This window comes from Coregonus lavaretus (assembly GCF_964263955.1).
Source record: "Coregonus lavaretus genome assembly, chromosome: 8".
NCBI classification, from domain to species: Eukaryota; Metazoa; Chordata; class Actinopteri; order Salmoniformes; family Salmonidae; genus Coregonus; species Coregonus lavaretus.
In genome coordinates, this window is record NC_139995.1 from 29,860,460 (window position 1) to 29,877,433 (window position 16,974).

General features: G+C 43.4%; 1 protein-coding gene across 1 annotated transcript; it reads right to left on the reverse strand.

Moving 5' to 3' along the window:
- Window positions 1-2,643: 2,643 nt before the first annotated feature.
- LOC311133888 (methylosome protein WDR77-like) lies at window positions 2,644-8,858 on the reverse strand. Its single transcript, XM_084167493.1, has 10 exons — window positions 8,262-8,858; window positions 7,329-7,514; window positions 6,997-7,135; window positions 5,903-5,952; window positions 5,697-5,767; window positions 5,432-5,489; window positions 4,777-4,845; window positions 4,549-4,657; window positions 4,392-4,460; window positions 2,644-4,250 (listed from the first exon to the last, which is right to left on the reverse strand). Exons 1-10 carry the CDS (start codon window positions 8,368-8,370, stop codon window positions 4,094-4,096), a joined length of 1,017 nt encoding a protein of 338 aa, XP_084023619.1. The 5' UTR covers window positions 8,371-8,858; the 3' UTR covers window positions 2,644-4,093.
- Window positions 8,859-16,974: the final 8,116 nt, after the last annotated feature.

Genomic DNA, 16,974 nt, shown 5'->3' on the forward strand with positions numbered 1-16,974 from the left:
GTGCGCCGGTTCCAGTATCTCAGAAATAGCCGGCATCCTGGGCTTTTCACGCACGACAGTGTCTAGGGTTTACAGAGAATAGTGCGACAAACAAAAAAACATCCAGTTAGCGTCAGTCATGTGGGCGAAAACATCTTGTTGATGAGAGGTCGAAGGAGACTGGCAATAATCGTGCAAGTTAACAGGCGGGACACAAACAGGCAAATAACGGCGCAGTAGAACAGTGGTGTGCAGAACAGCATCTCGGAACGCACAACTCGTCGGTCCTAATTACGGATGGGCTATTGCCGCAGACGACCACACCGGGTGCTGCCATAGAGTTAAATTAGAAGTGCCCATCCCCAGAGAAAATGACGTCAAATCACGTTATATCTACAGTAGCTTTGATTGGACTGATCATGTCAACATCATACTTTCAAAATCTTAGCTAGCAGTCATCATCATGAATCATGTCGACAATCTACTGGCAAATCCTTTTTAATCCTTGTCATATGAAGAGGAAATATAGATAAAACGTATCTGTGCTCATCGGCCATTGGACATAGACATTACACAACAAGTTGGAAATCACAAATTCAACAATGAGTGGTTTGGAAGGAATCAGTGGCTAACTGCAAGCATTGCAAAGCAATCACTAGCCTGCTATTCAGTGGAGTGGCTGTGTGGTCCCAAGTCTGGGATTAAGGGTCTCTTTTCCAAGATTAAAATGATAAACATTCAACATTGGCCATGATGTCAATGAAGCATGATTTGTGCTGCGCTCAAAAACTTAACTCGGAACTGCGAAATCTGACTTCAGTGAGTTCAAGACAACTGGGAAATTTGGGGAAAACGAGCTCCGACTGGGTTTTGAACGGTCATCCAACTCAGAATTGTAAATCCAGAACTTGGGCCTCTTTCTAGAGCTACGACCTGAAGATCACTAACGTCATCATGATTTTACCTTGTTTTTTCCCCCGAGTTCCCAGTTGTCTTGAAAGCACCATAAATCCAGAGAATACCAGACTTTGATGACAAAATTTGCCCACGAAGGACCGCCGCGCCACCTTCCTGTTCAAGTGAGCACAGCATAACAAGGTGAGTCCAAAAATGTATTGTATGCTGCTGCATAAATGATGTAATATGCCAGGGAGATATGTATACTATAGCTAAGAAAGTAATACTAAGTGTATGTTGTGTAGTAAACTGTTAGTAGCCCATGTGCCTCAACCTAATAATTTGGTCTATTTTCCCCTCTTAATTTCACCTTCTGTTCTGACTTGGTGGTGCACATGTAGCCTATAGCCTGTTTTAGATAAATGTCATTATTGAATATTGTCTGCTTTCATTGTCTGTTTATATGCCCCCTTCATTTATGCTATGGTTCTGACTTTGACTTGGTGTACAGGGAAAACACTAAGAACGGCCCATGTTCTGAATTCTGTCGCTGTACATTTCAAAAGTGCTGAACAAATAGTTATATTGACTACGTCCGTCCTAGCTCGCTCATTAATGTCTTAATCGAAATTATGGATTGCCTCTAATTTGCTTGTCGTCCCCTTATGCCATAGTTTATACATCTCAATTGTCAGTAGAAACCACATTTGTTTAAGCAAGTCAGCCATATCAGCCGTTTTTTTTTTTAAGGCAGTAAATGAGGCTGAATTAACTGACAAGGCTCCGCTGATAGCCAGGTGTAGCAGTGGTAAGGTGTTGGGGCAGCTTTATGTAGGCCCTAACAGTTTGTGGGCACAGTTTGTCACCGTTATAGTGCAATTAATTTATTGTTTAGTGTTGTGTAGTGGCATGCATCCCACATTTTTGTTTGCCACACCAAGATTTACATGCTAAAATCGCCACTGTGCGGGGTACAGAGATGAGGTAGTGTAGCTATTGTCAGTGTGCCCCCTATATTCATTTAGCAGCGGCACCCTAATCGTTACAGCCACAAAAAATGCAGATGGACAACCCCATGCTTCCGTCCATTTATTTAAAGCTGCATCAGTTGGGCTACATGTTATGCTTTTAAAAGGGGACAGTTATATTTCAGATGGTGTCAACAATTTAATTTTTTCATTTTGGAGAAGAATGTTCTTCTAGAAAGGTCACCAGAAGTGAGCTCAGCAGTTCTATCCAAAAAATATAATGGAGAGGCATGCCCCTGCACACTACTTTTGCCACTGGTGTCTGTCAATACTAAAGCTGCTCATTTATAAAAAATATTTTTTAAATCTAGTTAAAACCATGATATATCCAAGACGATGTGAAAACTTGTAAGGGTTGGTCACTGACATTGGAGGAAGAGTAGTGTTGATGTCTTCTGACTGGAGTGGAAGTGGACATGACCATTGATTTTGGTAACGTCAAGTTCCAAGTCCTTTTAGAATGATTTGGCACAAAAACCACCACATTCAGAAACCAAAATTACCATGGATTGCCTTCCCTGGATTTATGGTTTTAAACATTGAATTATGCCAAATATACCAGTGCACAGGCCACTCCTTTGTATTGTTATTTCACCTGTGATATAAAAATGTAATAAAGTCAAGTTTCAAGGTAATTAAATGTGTTTCTACCAAATTGTCTGAGAATAATTTCCCAATGAGGACTAAAAGGTGAGTAACATTCATGTGTTTGGAAAACCAAAATCAACCCGTGAATATACAATATTCAGACAAACTTTATTGAAGGATGGAAAAACAAGTTGATTATGTCAGTTTTAGGTTGCACTGCTCAGACTTCCAAAAAGCAACACCAGACATGTACTGTACATACAATCCAAGGAGCAGCCCTGTGTGGACGAAAACCATTAAGTGTGCTTTCTGTTTCACATGAGCGAGAGAGAGGAGACCATCTAAACAAAAGAAAGTGCCAAGGGAGGGGAGGGATAATATGGAATGGAATCACATTGATACAAACAAGCCAGTGAAGTTAAGGACTTCTCAAATGTACAGAAATTCTTCATTAATTTGGAAAACAAATTGCCCATGGTATTGATTATGGTCACAACTTGAACCAGGTCATTCTAGTCCAGTGTTATTTCAGAATGCTTGTATGAGGCACAGGTTAATTGACTATTAAGTCTAATTCACCCACACAATCTTGCTATCCAATGAGCTAGTGGCTCACTTCTCACAGACTGGCTTACATGCCACGTAATACAGCACCCCCGAGTGGGTAAACAAAGGTTACATGGGGTTGGACTCACTGGACTATACGCGTGATCAAATGGGTTCATTAGATTAGATTCCCATTGCCTTTGGCAGCATTCCCAAACCCAAGTCTTAAAGTACCCCACGTGTTAACTGGACACCAATCCATCTCAGTTAATTTCCCCACAAACAACTGCAAAACAAAGGTGATGTCCAACAAGTGGTTAACATTCACCTTAAAACTGAGACTCAGCATATGACGTTGCCATGAACCGCAAATATGCAACGCAAGACATTGCACTCCAAAAGCACATGTGCGCTTCAAGCTGCTGCAACGTGATCGCTGCTGGACAAAAACAGCAGAAATGTTTAGGCTCGCAATTCATACTCCGTTGTTGCGGAAAAGATCCCGATTTAATTTGTGCATCGCTGACTACCGTCACACATAATTTATTTAATAACTTTTTTTTTAAACCTTTTTGTCATTTAGCAGACGCTCTTATCCAGAGCGACTTACAGTTAGTGAGTGCATACATTATATATTTTTTATACTGGTCCCCCGTGGGAATCGAACCCACAACCCTGGCGTTGCAAACGCCATGCTCTACCAACATCCCTGCCGGCCATTCCCTCCCCTACCCTGGACGACGCTGGGCCAATTGTGCGCTGCCCCCTGGGTCTCCCGGTCGCGGCCGGCTACGACAGAGCCTGGATACGAACCAGGATCTCTAGTGGCACAGCTGCCTTAGACCACTGCGCCACTCGGGAGGCCTTAATCAGTTGGAAAGAAAACCAGCATGGCCAGGGGTACTTAGACTAGGATTGGGAAAACCATCCTAATACTGCTCTGCTCCGGTGTTGACAACTTCTACCCTCATGCCAACCCCTCAAATTCTCCCCCACAAAACCCCATACTTTTACAACCCCCCTCCCCATTTCCTGACCCAGGCTGGGTGGTGGGTCTATGGTGGTGACATGGAGTCTCCAGTGGCGGGTCCATCCTGTCCCATGACGTGGTGGAGGACCTGGTGGTCCCAGCCCACGGTGGTCAGTGTGTCAGAACCGCCAGGGGCCCAGCAGACACCCCGAACAAAGTCCTGGTGCCTCCTGTCTCTCAACCTGGAGAGGAGCAGCAGACACACATGATTAAGTGACTGGGTACAAATACATTATTTTGACTGTTTTATTTCAAAGCTGAGTTGATAAGCCAAAAGGATTAACTAGGGAGAGATTGTAAACAGCCCATACATAGACACTTACGTTTCCTTAAGCTCAGAGTTCATCACAGCAACGGAGCAGTCATCACTGATGGAGGCAAGCAAGGGGGCACTGTGGTGGAAGGTAAGAGATAATTGTGTTAGCTTAGTCTGACAAACCATTGACTGCTGTAGATGTGTGAGGTGAGATGGTGTTTTACCTGTGTGAGGAGAAGGCTAGGCCGGAGACCCTGCGGCTGTGGGTGCTCTGTGTCTGGGCAGGCTCTGTTCCCTGAAAGTCCTTCAGAGTCACTCGTCCCAGCTTGTCACCTGAATCAACAAACACCATTATCAACAAATATATCATTAAAGCCTGGCAGATCAATCATTTAGACCAATGATGTGCTTGGACCACTATGCATCATGGGAAATGTAGCGCTGGTCCTTACCGTACGCGATTGTGGTCCTGTGGTGGGGATGCCAGGCTACTGAGGTAGGGCAACAGCTGGGCTCTACATCTGAGACAAGATAAAATCTCCAAAGTCAGCTGGGAAATCACCAACCACAGCAACATGCACTAGACAACATGTTGGCCACACCTGACCATGTACATGTTTTTGATTTCCACTATTTACATGTATTGCACGTGCACTTCGAACACAGTGAATGGGTACTTGGTGTGCTGCAGAAGCCTAGATACTTTTGAAGTGTGGATGTTTTCAAAACACACAGAATTATTGTCCCAACACACTGGAATCCAGGATCGCTGGAAAAGTTTGCTTAATAAAGAACAAATATTAGGAAAATTAAACCACATCTACCAAACGAGCCTGATTGTTTTTCAAGGACATGTTGTGAGTTGTGACCCGACCTGCATTTATCACAATTTATAAGATTGGGTTACTCAAGGATATACACTTCGACAACAGAATCCAAGGCTGCCTTAAAAACCATGCTCCTTGACCAATATTGAAAAACTATAAGACCCAATGACAAGCCAAGATTAATGTCACTGTCAATCCACTGGCAACAGAAATCTATGCATCTCAGCCCAGTGAAAATCCTGCTGCCTAGCTGACTGCAGTTCAGACTGGTTCTACTCACCTAATCTAGAGGCTGGTTTGGTGGGTTTTCTCCTGTCCCAAAGCAACAGACGACCATCCTGAGGGAAGGGGAATGGAGAGACAATGAGAGGAGACAGTGCATTACGACGTTTCATACAGTTACAAGGGTCTCCTTTCAGTAAGTTACAACCTACTACTGTATCTAGCTTCATATTTCATAGCACACAATAGAAAAGCCACACTTACCATTCCAAACTGATCAACCGATTAAAACAGACAACCCTCTAATTAGTCTTGGCTCTTACCTGGCCACATGAGAGGAAGAGGGAGTCATCGGATGGATTGCAGGACACACAAGTGACTGGCTTCGAGTGAGCTGTGGAACAGGAGACAGATCAGATTCAGTTACCTAGACAGCCTACAGAAACATGAGAAACTGCCACTGACATGTTCACCACTTTTAAGACACAGTGCAGCTCAAAATACAGAGATGGAGGTATAGTTTCCTTACCATTATATGTGCTGACCACTTCCCCCCGAATAAGGTCCCAGACTTTGATTCTGCAGCAGGTAGAAAAGAGAAAGAACTGAGCAAGATTTAGGCCTATGACAGCATAAAAATGATATTAATCTTCACCATGAAATGTATACCAAGCTGCAACACGTCATTACCTGCAGCTGTCAAAATATCAGACTCACAGCCAGGCCAGTTACACCAAGGGCATAGGTCTGTCATGCCATCAAATCCAAAATTTGCATGAGACCGGAGTATGTGAGCGGTCTGAAATCCCGCTCATCGCTCAAGGAGCGATGCTTGCACACCGCTCCATGTCCTTTCCAAACACCAAATTCGCTCCACTCATTAAAATCACAATTTAACTAACACCCATTAATTTTTTGGACTACTTGGACCTACCATTTGGTTTTGAAACCAAACCATATTTAATTTGAATGAAAAGTATTTTAATAAACATGAAGGTGAACGTAAGAAGCGCTCATCATTTCAAATAGGCTACATGTCATGGTAAACAGAATATAAACACTAAATATGTCAGGAGCCAGACAGGGAGCCTAATAAGGAACGACTACAGGCACATGCTAAAAGAAAGTAACAAGGTGGGTAGATAACTAAGTGTGTTATTGTAGCAAAGTATTTATAAACTAAAAATCAGATCTCTTAAAAGTTTCGTAGGCCTACACAATCATGCTTTCAGGATACGTGTCTTTTCAGATTCCACATTGACTCTTTACTTATGGACATCACATCGCCACACTCCCTCTTGGTCCTCATCTTTGTAAGTCACCTTGATTTTGCACCTGTGTTTTATCAGTTTCTTTATGAAAATATTTAGTGAACTTCATGTTAGTAGATAAAGCAAGGGGCTATAGCAGCACACAAGTAGACTACAAATGCATGCTGGGCTGGGCATGCCCTGAGCTAGTGAAGTGAGCGCTACTGGATCGAAATTAGTGGGCAAGAAAGCCGATGCTCCAGCCTTTGGGAATTTCGTGTCGCGCTCCAGTCAAATTGGGCACACTCCGCTCCTCGTTCCGCTCACACACTCTGCATGAGACACACACAGATAAGAGATTGTCCCTACTGACCGGCTGTCCATACTGCCGCTGATGGCGTGGCTTGACCCAGCAGGGCTCACGCTGGTGACGATGTGATCATGCTCGAGTTTGGTGAACCGATTCACCAGCAGACTCTCGTCCTCCACTAGGTCCCACAGCTCAACAGCACCTACAACACCCAGACAAACCCCATTGCATCCACACTGTTGTATAGCCCGTAAATAATGTATATGATAGTGTGGCCTGAATTAAATGTAATCATTGTACTTTTAACACCTATATCTCCCTCTTGTGGTTGACCAGCCTTATTTACAGCAGAATATGATATGCATTTAGTAATGATTACTGTCATTCCTACTTACCGGAGTCAGATGCAACTAGGACACCCCTCTCTGAAACCCACTTTGCCTCTGTGACCCCTGCCTCTGTCTGGACACCAGCCTTGCAGAAGCCCTCATTGGGAGACTGCTTGGGGTCACTGTAGACCCAGATGGAGCCCTGCCAGCACCTGCCTGTCAGACTGGAGGCCCCCAACAACAGGGTGCCATCTAGGGGAAGAAAATAGAAAATGTCAATAGCTGAATCATATGTCTTGTGCCTGTGCGAAATTGCCATAGGATAGGGTCCCATAAAATAATATTTTAGTATCCCATCAAAGATCCCTGCACGGACAAGGCCTGTAGTCAGCGCGCCAGTAGATTCACAGTTGTGACTTGTGGACAGTAGTAGACAAGTTTGCTGGCTAGCTAGCTCTTTTTAGGGAATCTAACGTTAGCATCCTAGATATAACATGCCTGCTCAACGTGGTGTTGCGACAGGTTATTTTACAATCAATGCATAACTAGCAAGCTATAATTGTTAGATTATGTCTAACGTTAGCTAGCTATATGATAACGTTAGAGGATCTAACGCACCATTGAAACGCTTTGAGATTGTTATGAAAAGCGCTATAGAAATATAATAAATGATTATTCTCTTCGAAGTGGCAAGTTAGCTTTAGGAGCTAGCTACAGTAGCTGGCTAAAGTGGGTCACAGTAAACTTTACCAAAGATAGAACAAACATATTTGACTGTGTGCTTTTGCTGTTAATGGTGCAAGTTCGAGAGCCACTCAGACGGAGACGAAAGTCATAACCCATCTGATTTACACGTCCACAATAGACCACTTTATTCCGCGACAACACACAACGTGCTGTGGTAGATAGCTAGCCCTTTCTACTAGCCATGTGTCTGGAAGCTATCCAACTAGCTATCACACAAGGCTGGCATCACTCACAAGCTGTGACTTTGCTTACCTCCCCTGTACTGCGCCGAGTCCAAATGTTTCTCCATGCACGCAGGGGCATTTGGGGGTATGTTCCATCTGTTTTCCTTTATCATATTGGTATTTACTGTACTTTTCATCCAGGCAACTCTGATTCACTTAAGATAGTGTTTGCAATACAAATTATTTTTATTTGTATAATAAATGTAAAAACGTTGATAACTTAACTATCTAGTCGAGAAACCACGGACTAAGAAACTACCTGATTTAGGTAAACGTTTACGTTCAAGTGCTCCATCATTCACGCCAGAAATGAATGAACTTGCAAACAGCCAGAGAACTCCATCGTGTACGTTTCCCAATTATCATCAATGGGCCGCGCGGTGCATTCTGGGACAAGATCACTCCTTCAAGTAGTGAATGGGAGTCAATTGGGCGCTAACTCGAAAACCCAACATTAGCATGAAGTAGAACATTACGAATCTTTTCAGAGATGTGAGATAATTGACTTGTTCTCTGTAATATCGTATAGCTTTGAAATCGTAACATACCGTACTTTCAAGGAAAATAGGCTGGTTTCTCGACTCACAACCTGACTTTTAAGAAAGGATTGCGTGACAATAAGCAAGTTTAACAACCGCGTGAACGCGATTGGTCGACAGTCTGCTGGGCGGAGCGTTATACTTTTCTACATTCATTTCCAGCTGGGATTCTTATCCCGCCTCTTCTAATACTGTCATAGTGAGATTGTAGACTCCTAAATTTATACCACAGATTATCCATTATATTGACCAGATACTGAAGTGGCCGCGTTAACAATGTGAAGAAATGTCTTAAAATGGAAGGCAGTCGGAAGGAGGGAAGATACGGTGGGATCATTCTAGCCAATGAGTAGGTTGATACGTGTGTGAACAACAGGCACAACTCCGATTTAAAGTGCTTTTCCCCATAAATTGCCGGGATGTCACGTGTCCTACTTATATCAGTACACTTGTAGAAACCTAAGCATTACGAAACTTCTATTCGATCAAATAAGTCATTCAATTTTCTGTTAACCAAATTAGACACTCATTGACCTGCATACTCCTTACTTGGTGAGCGAAAAAACCCCACTACAAAACGCCACCTGCTGGAGAAGACATATTTGGGGCGCAGTTATCCGGTCATGGCTAGGATAGATCCAGCTTTTGTCAAATTAACGTCAGATTTTACTTTTCGTAGCAAGTTAGGATAATTAGGTTAAGGTTAGGAAAATAGTTAGGGTTAGCTAAAATGCAAAAAACACCAATAAAAATTGCCGTTAATTTGACAAAAAATATATTTCTTTTAGCCAGGGTTATCAAATATTTCTATAACTAACCCAAGATAGACCAGAGCCTGTCGTTTCCAATGGGAGCAAATTAATCATAGTGGGCAAGGAGGTGGGCAGAGCCAAGGACGAGCTAGTGAGATCCTATTGGCACGTTCTAGCATTTATTTGCATATTTCCGTTAGGGAACGTTTACCCTGAAGTGCGCGTGTGCAATACCTAAATTCGCCCTTGCACTCCTTCTAAACAACGCACTTTTTTGAAACTTTGGCAGTCTGTTACAGATTCTAGTTTTGGAAACAGACAACTGTATGGAGATCAATCGATGAGAACATTTGCAGAATGTCGGCCAAAATCCATCTCGCTCCATCTTCTCCCACAGCCAGCCACTGGGCTTCCTCTCATCACCATATTTAGTAGTGTGTGGAAACGCCAACCGGATGCTTCACATTTATACATCCGGTGAAATATCTGGCTCATTGCTCTGTGGGGTTATCCCTTCGCCTCTTCCTCTGTTTATAAGACTGAGGTATACAATTATGACGCTAGCTTGCAAAAAAATACACATACACTGCCAGTCAAAAGTTTGGACACACTTATTCATTCAAGGGTTTTAAATTATTTGTACTATTTTTTTTTTTTACATTGCAGAAAAATAGTTAAGACATCAACTATGAAATAACACATGGAATCATGTAGTACCCAAAAAAAGTGTTATTTTATATTTGAGATTCTTCAAATAGCCACCCTTTGCCTTGATGACAGCTTTGCACACTTTTGGCATTCTCTCAACCAGTTTCATGAGGTAGTCACCAGGAATGCATTTCAATTAACAGGTGTGCCTTGTTAAACATTAATTTGTGGAATTTATTTCCTCCTTAATGAGTTTGAGCCAATCAGTTGTGTTGTGACAAGGTAGGGGGGGTATACAGAAGATAGCCCTATTTGGTAAAAGACCAAGTCCATATTATGGCAAGAACAGCTCAAATAAGCAAAGAGAAACGATAGCCCATCATTACTTTAAGACATGAAGGTCAGTCAATCCAGAACATTTCAATAACTTTGAAAGTTTATTCAAGTGCAGTCGCAAAAACCATCAAGCGCTATGATGAAACTGGCTCTCATGAGGACCGCCACAGGAATGGAAGACCCAGAGTTACCTCTGCTGCAGAGGATAAGTTCATTAGAGTTACCAGCCTCAGAAATTGCAGCCCAAATAAACGCTTCACAGAGTTCAAGTAACAGACACATCTCAACATCAACTGTTCAGAGGGGACTGTGTGAATCAGGCCTTCATGGTCAAATTACTGCAAAGAAACCACTACTAAAGGACACCAATAAGAAGAAGAGACTTGCTTGGGCCAAGAAACATGAGCAATTGACATTAGACTGGTGGAAATGTGTCCTTTGGTCTGTAATCCAAATTGGAGATTTTTGGTTCCAACCGCCGTGTCTTTGTGAGATGCAGTGTGGGTGAACGGATGATCTCCCCATTTGTATTTCCCACCGTAAAGCATGGAGGAGGTGGTGTTATGGTGTGGGGGTGCTTTGCTGGTGACACCGTCTGTGATTTGTTTAGAATTCAAAGCACACTTAACCAGTATGGCTACCACAGCATTCTGCAGCGATACGCCATCCCATCTGGTTTGGGCTTAGTGGGACTATCATTTGTTTTTCAACAGGACAATGACCCAACACACCTTCAGGCTGTGTAAGGGCTATTTTACCAAGAAGGAGAGTGCTGGAGTGCTGCATCAGATGACCTGGCTTTCACGATGACCTGGCCTTCACAATCCCCCGACCTCCACCCAATTGAGATAGTTTGGGATGAGTCGGACCGCAGAGTGAAGGAATAGCAGCCAACAAGTGTTCAGCATGTGGGAACTCCTTCAAGACTGTTGGAATAGCATTCCAGGTGAAGCTGGTTGAGAGAATGCCAAGAGTGTGCAAAGCTGTCATCAAGGCAAAGGGTGGCTATTTGAAGAATCTCAAATATATTTTGATTTGTTTAACACTTTTTTGGTTACTACATAATTCCATGTGTTCTTTCATAGTTTTGATGTCTTCACTATTCTACAATGTAGAAAATAGTACAAATAAAGAAAACCCCTTGAATGAGTACCTGTGTCCAAACTTTTGACTGGTACTGTAGATGACATTGATTTTAGCGTTGGCAAATTGGCTTAGTCTCAGTGAGGAGCCTATCAAACGTAGCTAACGTCATACACATATTTTTGGGAATTCTGAAATGTATCGGAATAAATGACCAAACTATAAAACTAACTAGCCAGCTATGGGTAACTGTAGCTGGCTATCTGACAGGAGTGCTAGCTAGTTACGTTAGCTTGCTAGGTACATTAATAGCTTCAGGTTGGTTGTTTTTAAGATCAATTTCAAGATTTCCACCAAGGACGTTGCCTCTCCAATCATCACTCTCCCTCGCTTGGGCAAGGGACGTACACTCGGATGTGACGATGTAAAAAAAAAAAAAAAACGTAATTCAAAAGCTGTGGATTTGGGGCCGTGGGAGGTCTACTTTGAGTTTGGACTGTTGCCAAGGTTTATACTGCGCTTTTGAAACAGCAACCCGAACTACGTGGACTGCATACTTCCGTTTCCTGGGTCCACGCAGCTTGAGGTTTTGGTTGTCACTAGTTACCACAGCCACAAAGTCAAAAATAGCTTTATGGTCTTAATTTAAATTTAGGCCAGGCAAAATTGATTCACTGTTTAACGGAAAAGTGAGGCGAGCGAGCGAAAAAAACATTAAGCGGATAAGGAATAACAATACTTTACCACATTGTCCTAGGCACTTGTGCAGGCTCTAGCCCCAATATGAGCTTCAAAAGTTATATTATTCCATGCGAAAACCTACACTATTTTTCTTTAAAATAATGCAGATATTACAATGTTGTTATAACCATGAGAAATGAAACAAAATGGGAAGTATACAGTGCCTTGCAAAAGTATTCATCCCCCTTGGCGTTTTCCCTATTTTGTTGCATTACAACCTGGAATTAAAATTGATTTTTGGGGGGGTTTGTTTCAAATAATTCTAAAAAATAAATAACGGAAAAGTGGTGCGTGTATATGTATTCACCCCCTTTACTATGAAGCCCCTAAATAATATCTGGTGCAACCAATTACCTTCAGAAGTCACATAATTAGTTAAATAAAGTCCACCTGTGTGCAATCTAAGTGTCACATGATCTGTCACGTGATCTCAGTATATGCACACCTGTTCTGAAAGGCTCCAGAGTCTGCAACACCACTAAGAAAGGGGCACCACCAAGCAAGCGGCACCATGGAGACCAAGGAGCTCTCCAAACAGGTCAGGGACAAAGTTGTGGAGAATTACAGATCAGGGTTGGGTTATAAAAAAATATATGAAACTTTGAACATCCCACTGAGTACCATTAAATCCATTATAAAAAAATGGAAAGAATATGGCACCACAACAAACCTGCCAAGAGAGGGCCGCCCACCAAAACTCACAGACCAGGCAAGGAGGGCATTAATCAGAGGCACCAAAGAGACCAAAGATAACCCTTAAGGAGCTGCAAAGCTTCAAAGCGGAGATTGGAGTATCTGTCCATAGGACCACTTTAAGCCGTACACTACACAGAGCTGGGCTTTACGGAAGAGTGGCCAGAAAAAAGCCATTGCTTAAAGAAAAAAATATTCAAACACGTTTGGTGTTCGCCAAAAGACATGTGGGAGACTCCCCAAACATATGGAAGAAGGTACTCTGGTCAGATGAGACAAAAATTGAGCTTTTTGGCCATCAAGGAAAACGCTATGTCTGGCGCAAACCCAACACCTCTCATCACCCCGAAAACACCATCCCCACGGTGAAGCATGGTGGTGGCAGCATCATGCTGTGGGGATGTTTTTCATGGGCAGGGACTGGGAAACTGGTCAGAATTGAAGGAATGATGGATGGCGCTGGGATTTGAGACTGGGACGGAGGTTCACCTTCCAGCAGGACAATGACCCTAAGGGGGGGGGGAATAGTTATGCACACTCATGTTCTGTTTTTGTCTTATTTCTTGTTTGTTTCACAAAAAAAAAAAATTTGCATCTTCAAAGTGGTAGGCATGTTGTGTAAATCAAATGATACAAACCCCCCAAAAAATCCATTTTAATTCCAGGTTGTAAGGCAACAAAATAGGAAAAATGCCAAGGGGGGTGAATACTTTCGCAAGCCACTGTAACTTCTAGCCTAATAAGGCTTTAACAAATTAAGACAATTCAAATAAAGGCCTATCATAGACCACCCTTTCAAGGAAAAATATGCTTTGTTAATAAAGCCTTCGAATTAGGTCAAATGAATGTAACACTGGAAAAAGTGCAATCCAATCTCGTAATTTAATGTGATGTATAGGGTAATAGAGAAGACTATATATAAAAAAAATCTAATTCAAGAATGATCGACAAATAATTGTAATCAAATTTAAATGTTGATGTATAATAATGAGTTCATTATCTGAATGCATATCTATAGCCTTTAGGTGTTAACAAAATATTCATACAAATATTAGGCCTCTCAGACTAGGCCGTGTATAAAGAGGGTCAATCAAGTTAGGTCTGCCAAATTAATGTAGCATTGGAAAATACATAACTCCAGCCATAGAGTATAGCCTATCATCATCAAAATAAAAAATTTAGTTTATAACATGCACAATTAGAAGCATCAACCTATATAGAGCAAGCTTGACTAAATTCGAGCCCAGTAACTTTGATTGTCTCGTCTGTCTGCCAGGAAAAGCCCCCACCTTAGAGACAGTCGATCACATCATTGTGGAGCTGCTGATTTGCACGAAGTGTGTGCCACTGGCGATGGACTTTGCTGGACATGCTAGCGGTTTTCGGCGGCGCATCATCACTTCAAACGCATTCCGTCTTGGTGTTATCGGTTGGCCTACAACTACCGGTAGTACCGGTAAACTGTAAGTTATGAATCACAAATCACCATACAGCTGACACACTTCGATTTCATCAATCATTTTGACTTCAATTTGGTTGTCCATCATACCATCAGCTTGCACTGCGTCTTTGCTGATGAATGCCCTAATCTCTGGCCAGTCAATTGGTTCAACAACATTGTTGTTTCGTCTATTAATCGCTTCTAATAGTTCTGAAAATGATGCATTAACGATTAATTTAACCAACTGTTTGTTTATAACGAGGGACGTCCCACGTTTAACCTGGACACATAAATAGTAGGAATTTGCGCTGGCTTCAGCCATGACCGCACAAGGGAGAAATGAAACATCTGCACGTCGCCTGCAGGTGCCTAAAAGTCGCCAGAAGTTGCTAAATGACATAATCTAATTTGCATAATTGGCCATGTGCATGTAATTGTGATGGACGCTGTAGGAGAGAGGATGTATGTAAGCCAGGGCGGGATCAGCCAGCGGCAGCTTCCCGCATGCGCGATTCATTTGCAGTCTGGACGCAGAGGGGTGAACATCTCCTGCTCTGACTGCAGCTGGGAGGGACTGCTGCGCGAGGACTGGGCCGCCTGTGAGTGCTTTGGGACGGGGGTGGGGCCCACGGCAGCGGGTACGGGGGTGGGGCCCATGGCAGCCGGTACGGGGGTGGGGCCCACGGCAGCACTCGCAGCTCGTTGAGAAGAGTAAGAACGATACATGCTTTTATGTATCGTGGCTGAAGCCACTGTAAAGTCCATGGAGAATAAGAGCACTTCCTCCCAGCTGCCCACTGCACTGAGGCTAGGAAACACTATCACCACCGATAAATCTACAATAATCGAGAATTTCAACAAGCATTTTGCTACAGCTGGCCATGCTTTCCATCTGGCTACCACTACCCCGGCCACCAACTCTGCACCCTCTGCTGCAACTTGCCCATGCCCCCCCCGCTTCTCCTTCACACAAATTCAGACAGCTGATGTTTTGAAAGCGCTGCAAAATCTGGACCCCTACAAATCAGCTGGGCTAGACAATCTGGACCCTTTCTTTCTAAAACTAGCCGCCGAAATTGTCGCAACCCCTATTACTAGTCTGTTCAACCTCTCTTTCATAACGTCTGAGATCCCCAGAGATTGGAAAGCTGCCGCGGTCATCCCCCTCTTCAAAGGGGGTGACACTCTAGATCCAAACTGCTACAGACCTATATCCATCCTGCCCTGCCTTTCGAAAGTATTTGAAAGCCAAGTTAACAAACAGATCACCAACCATTTCGAATACCACCGTACCTTCTCCGCTATGCAATCCGGTTTCCGAGCTGGTCATGGGTGCACTTCAGCCACGCTCAAGGTCCTAAACGATATTATAACCGCGATTGATAATAGACAGTACTGTGCAGCCGTCTTCATCGACCTGGCCAAGGCTTTCGACTGTCAACCACCGCATTCTTATTGGCAGACTAAATAGCCTTGGTTTCTCAAATGACTGCCTCGCCTGGTTCACCAACTACTTCTCAGATAGAGTTCAGTGTGTCAAATCAGAGGGCCTGTTGTCTGGACCTATGGCAGTCTCTATGGGGGTGCCACAGGGTTCAATTCTTGGGCAGACACTTTTCTCCGTGTATATCAATGATGTCGCTCTTGCTGCTGGTGACTCTCAGATCCACCTCTACGCAGACGACACCATTTTGTATACATCTGGCCCTTCATTGGACACTGTGTTAACAAACCTCCAAACGAGCTTCAATGCCATACAACAATCCTTCAGTAGCCTCCAACTGCTCTTAAACACTAGTAAAACTAAATGCATGCTTTTCAATCGAACGCTGCTGGCACCCGCCCACCCGACTAGAATCACCACTCTCGACGGGTCTGACCTAGAGTATGTGGACAACTACAAATACCTAGGTGTCTGGTTAGACTGTAAACTCAACTTCCAGACTCACATAAAGAATCTCCAATCCAAAGTTAAATCTAGAATCGGCTTCCTATTTCGCAACAAAGCCTCCTTCACTCATGCTGCCAAACATGCCCTCGTAAAACTGACTATCCTACCGATCCTTGACTTCGGCGATGTCATTTACAAAATAGCCTCCAACACTCTACTCAGCAAATTGGATGTAGTCTATCACAGTGCCATCCGTTTTGTCTCCAAAGCCCCATACACTACCCACCACTGTGACCTGTACGCTCTTGTTGGCTGGTCCTCACTACATGTTCGTCGTCAAACCCACTGGCTCCAGGCCATCTATAAATCACTGCTAGGCAAATCCCCGCCTTATCTTAGCTCATTGGTCACCATAGCAGCACCCACCCGTAGTCTGCGCTCCAGCAGGTATATCTCACTGGTCATTCCCAAAGCCAACACCTCCTTTGGCCGCCATTCCTTCCAGTTCTCTGCTGCCAATGACTGGAACGAATTGCAAAAATCTCTGAAGCTGGAGACTCTTATCTCCCTCAATAACTTTAAGCATCAGTTGTCAGAGCACCTTACCGATCACTGCA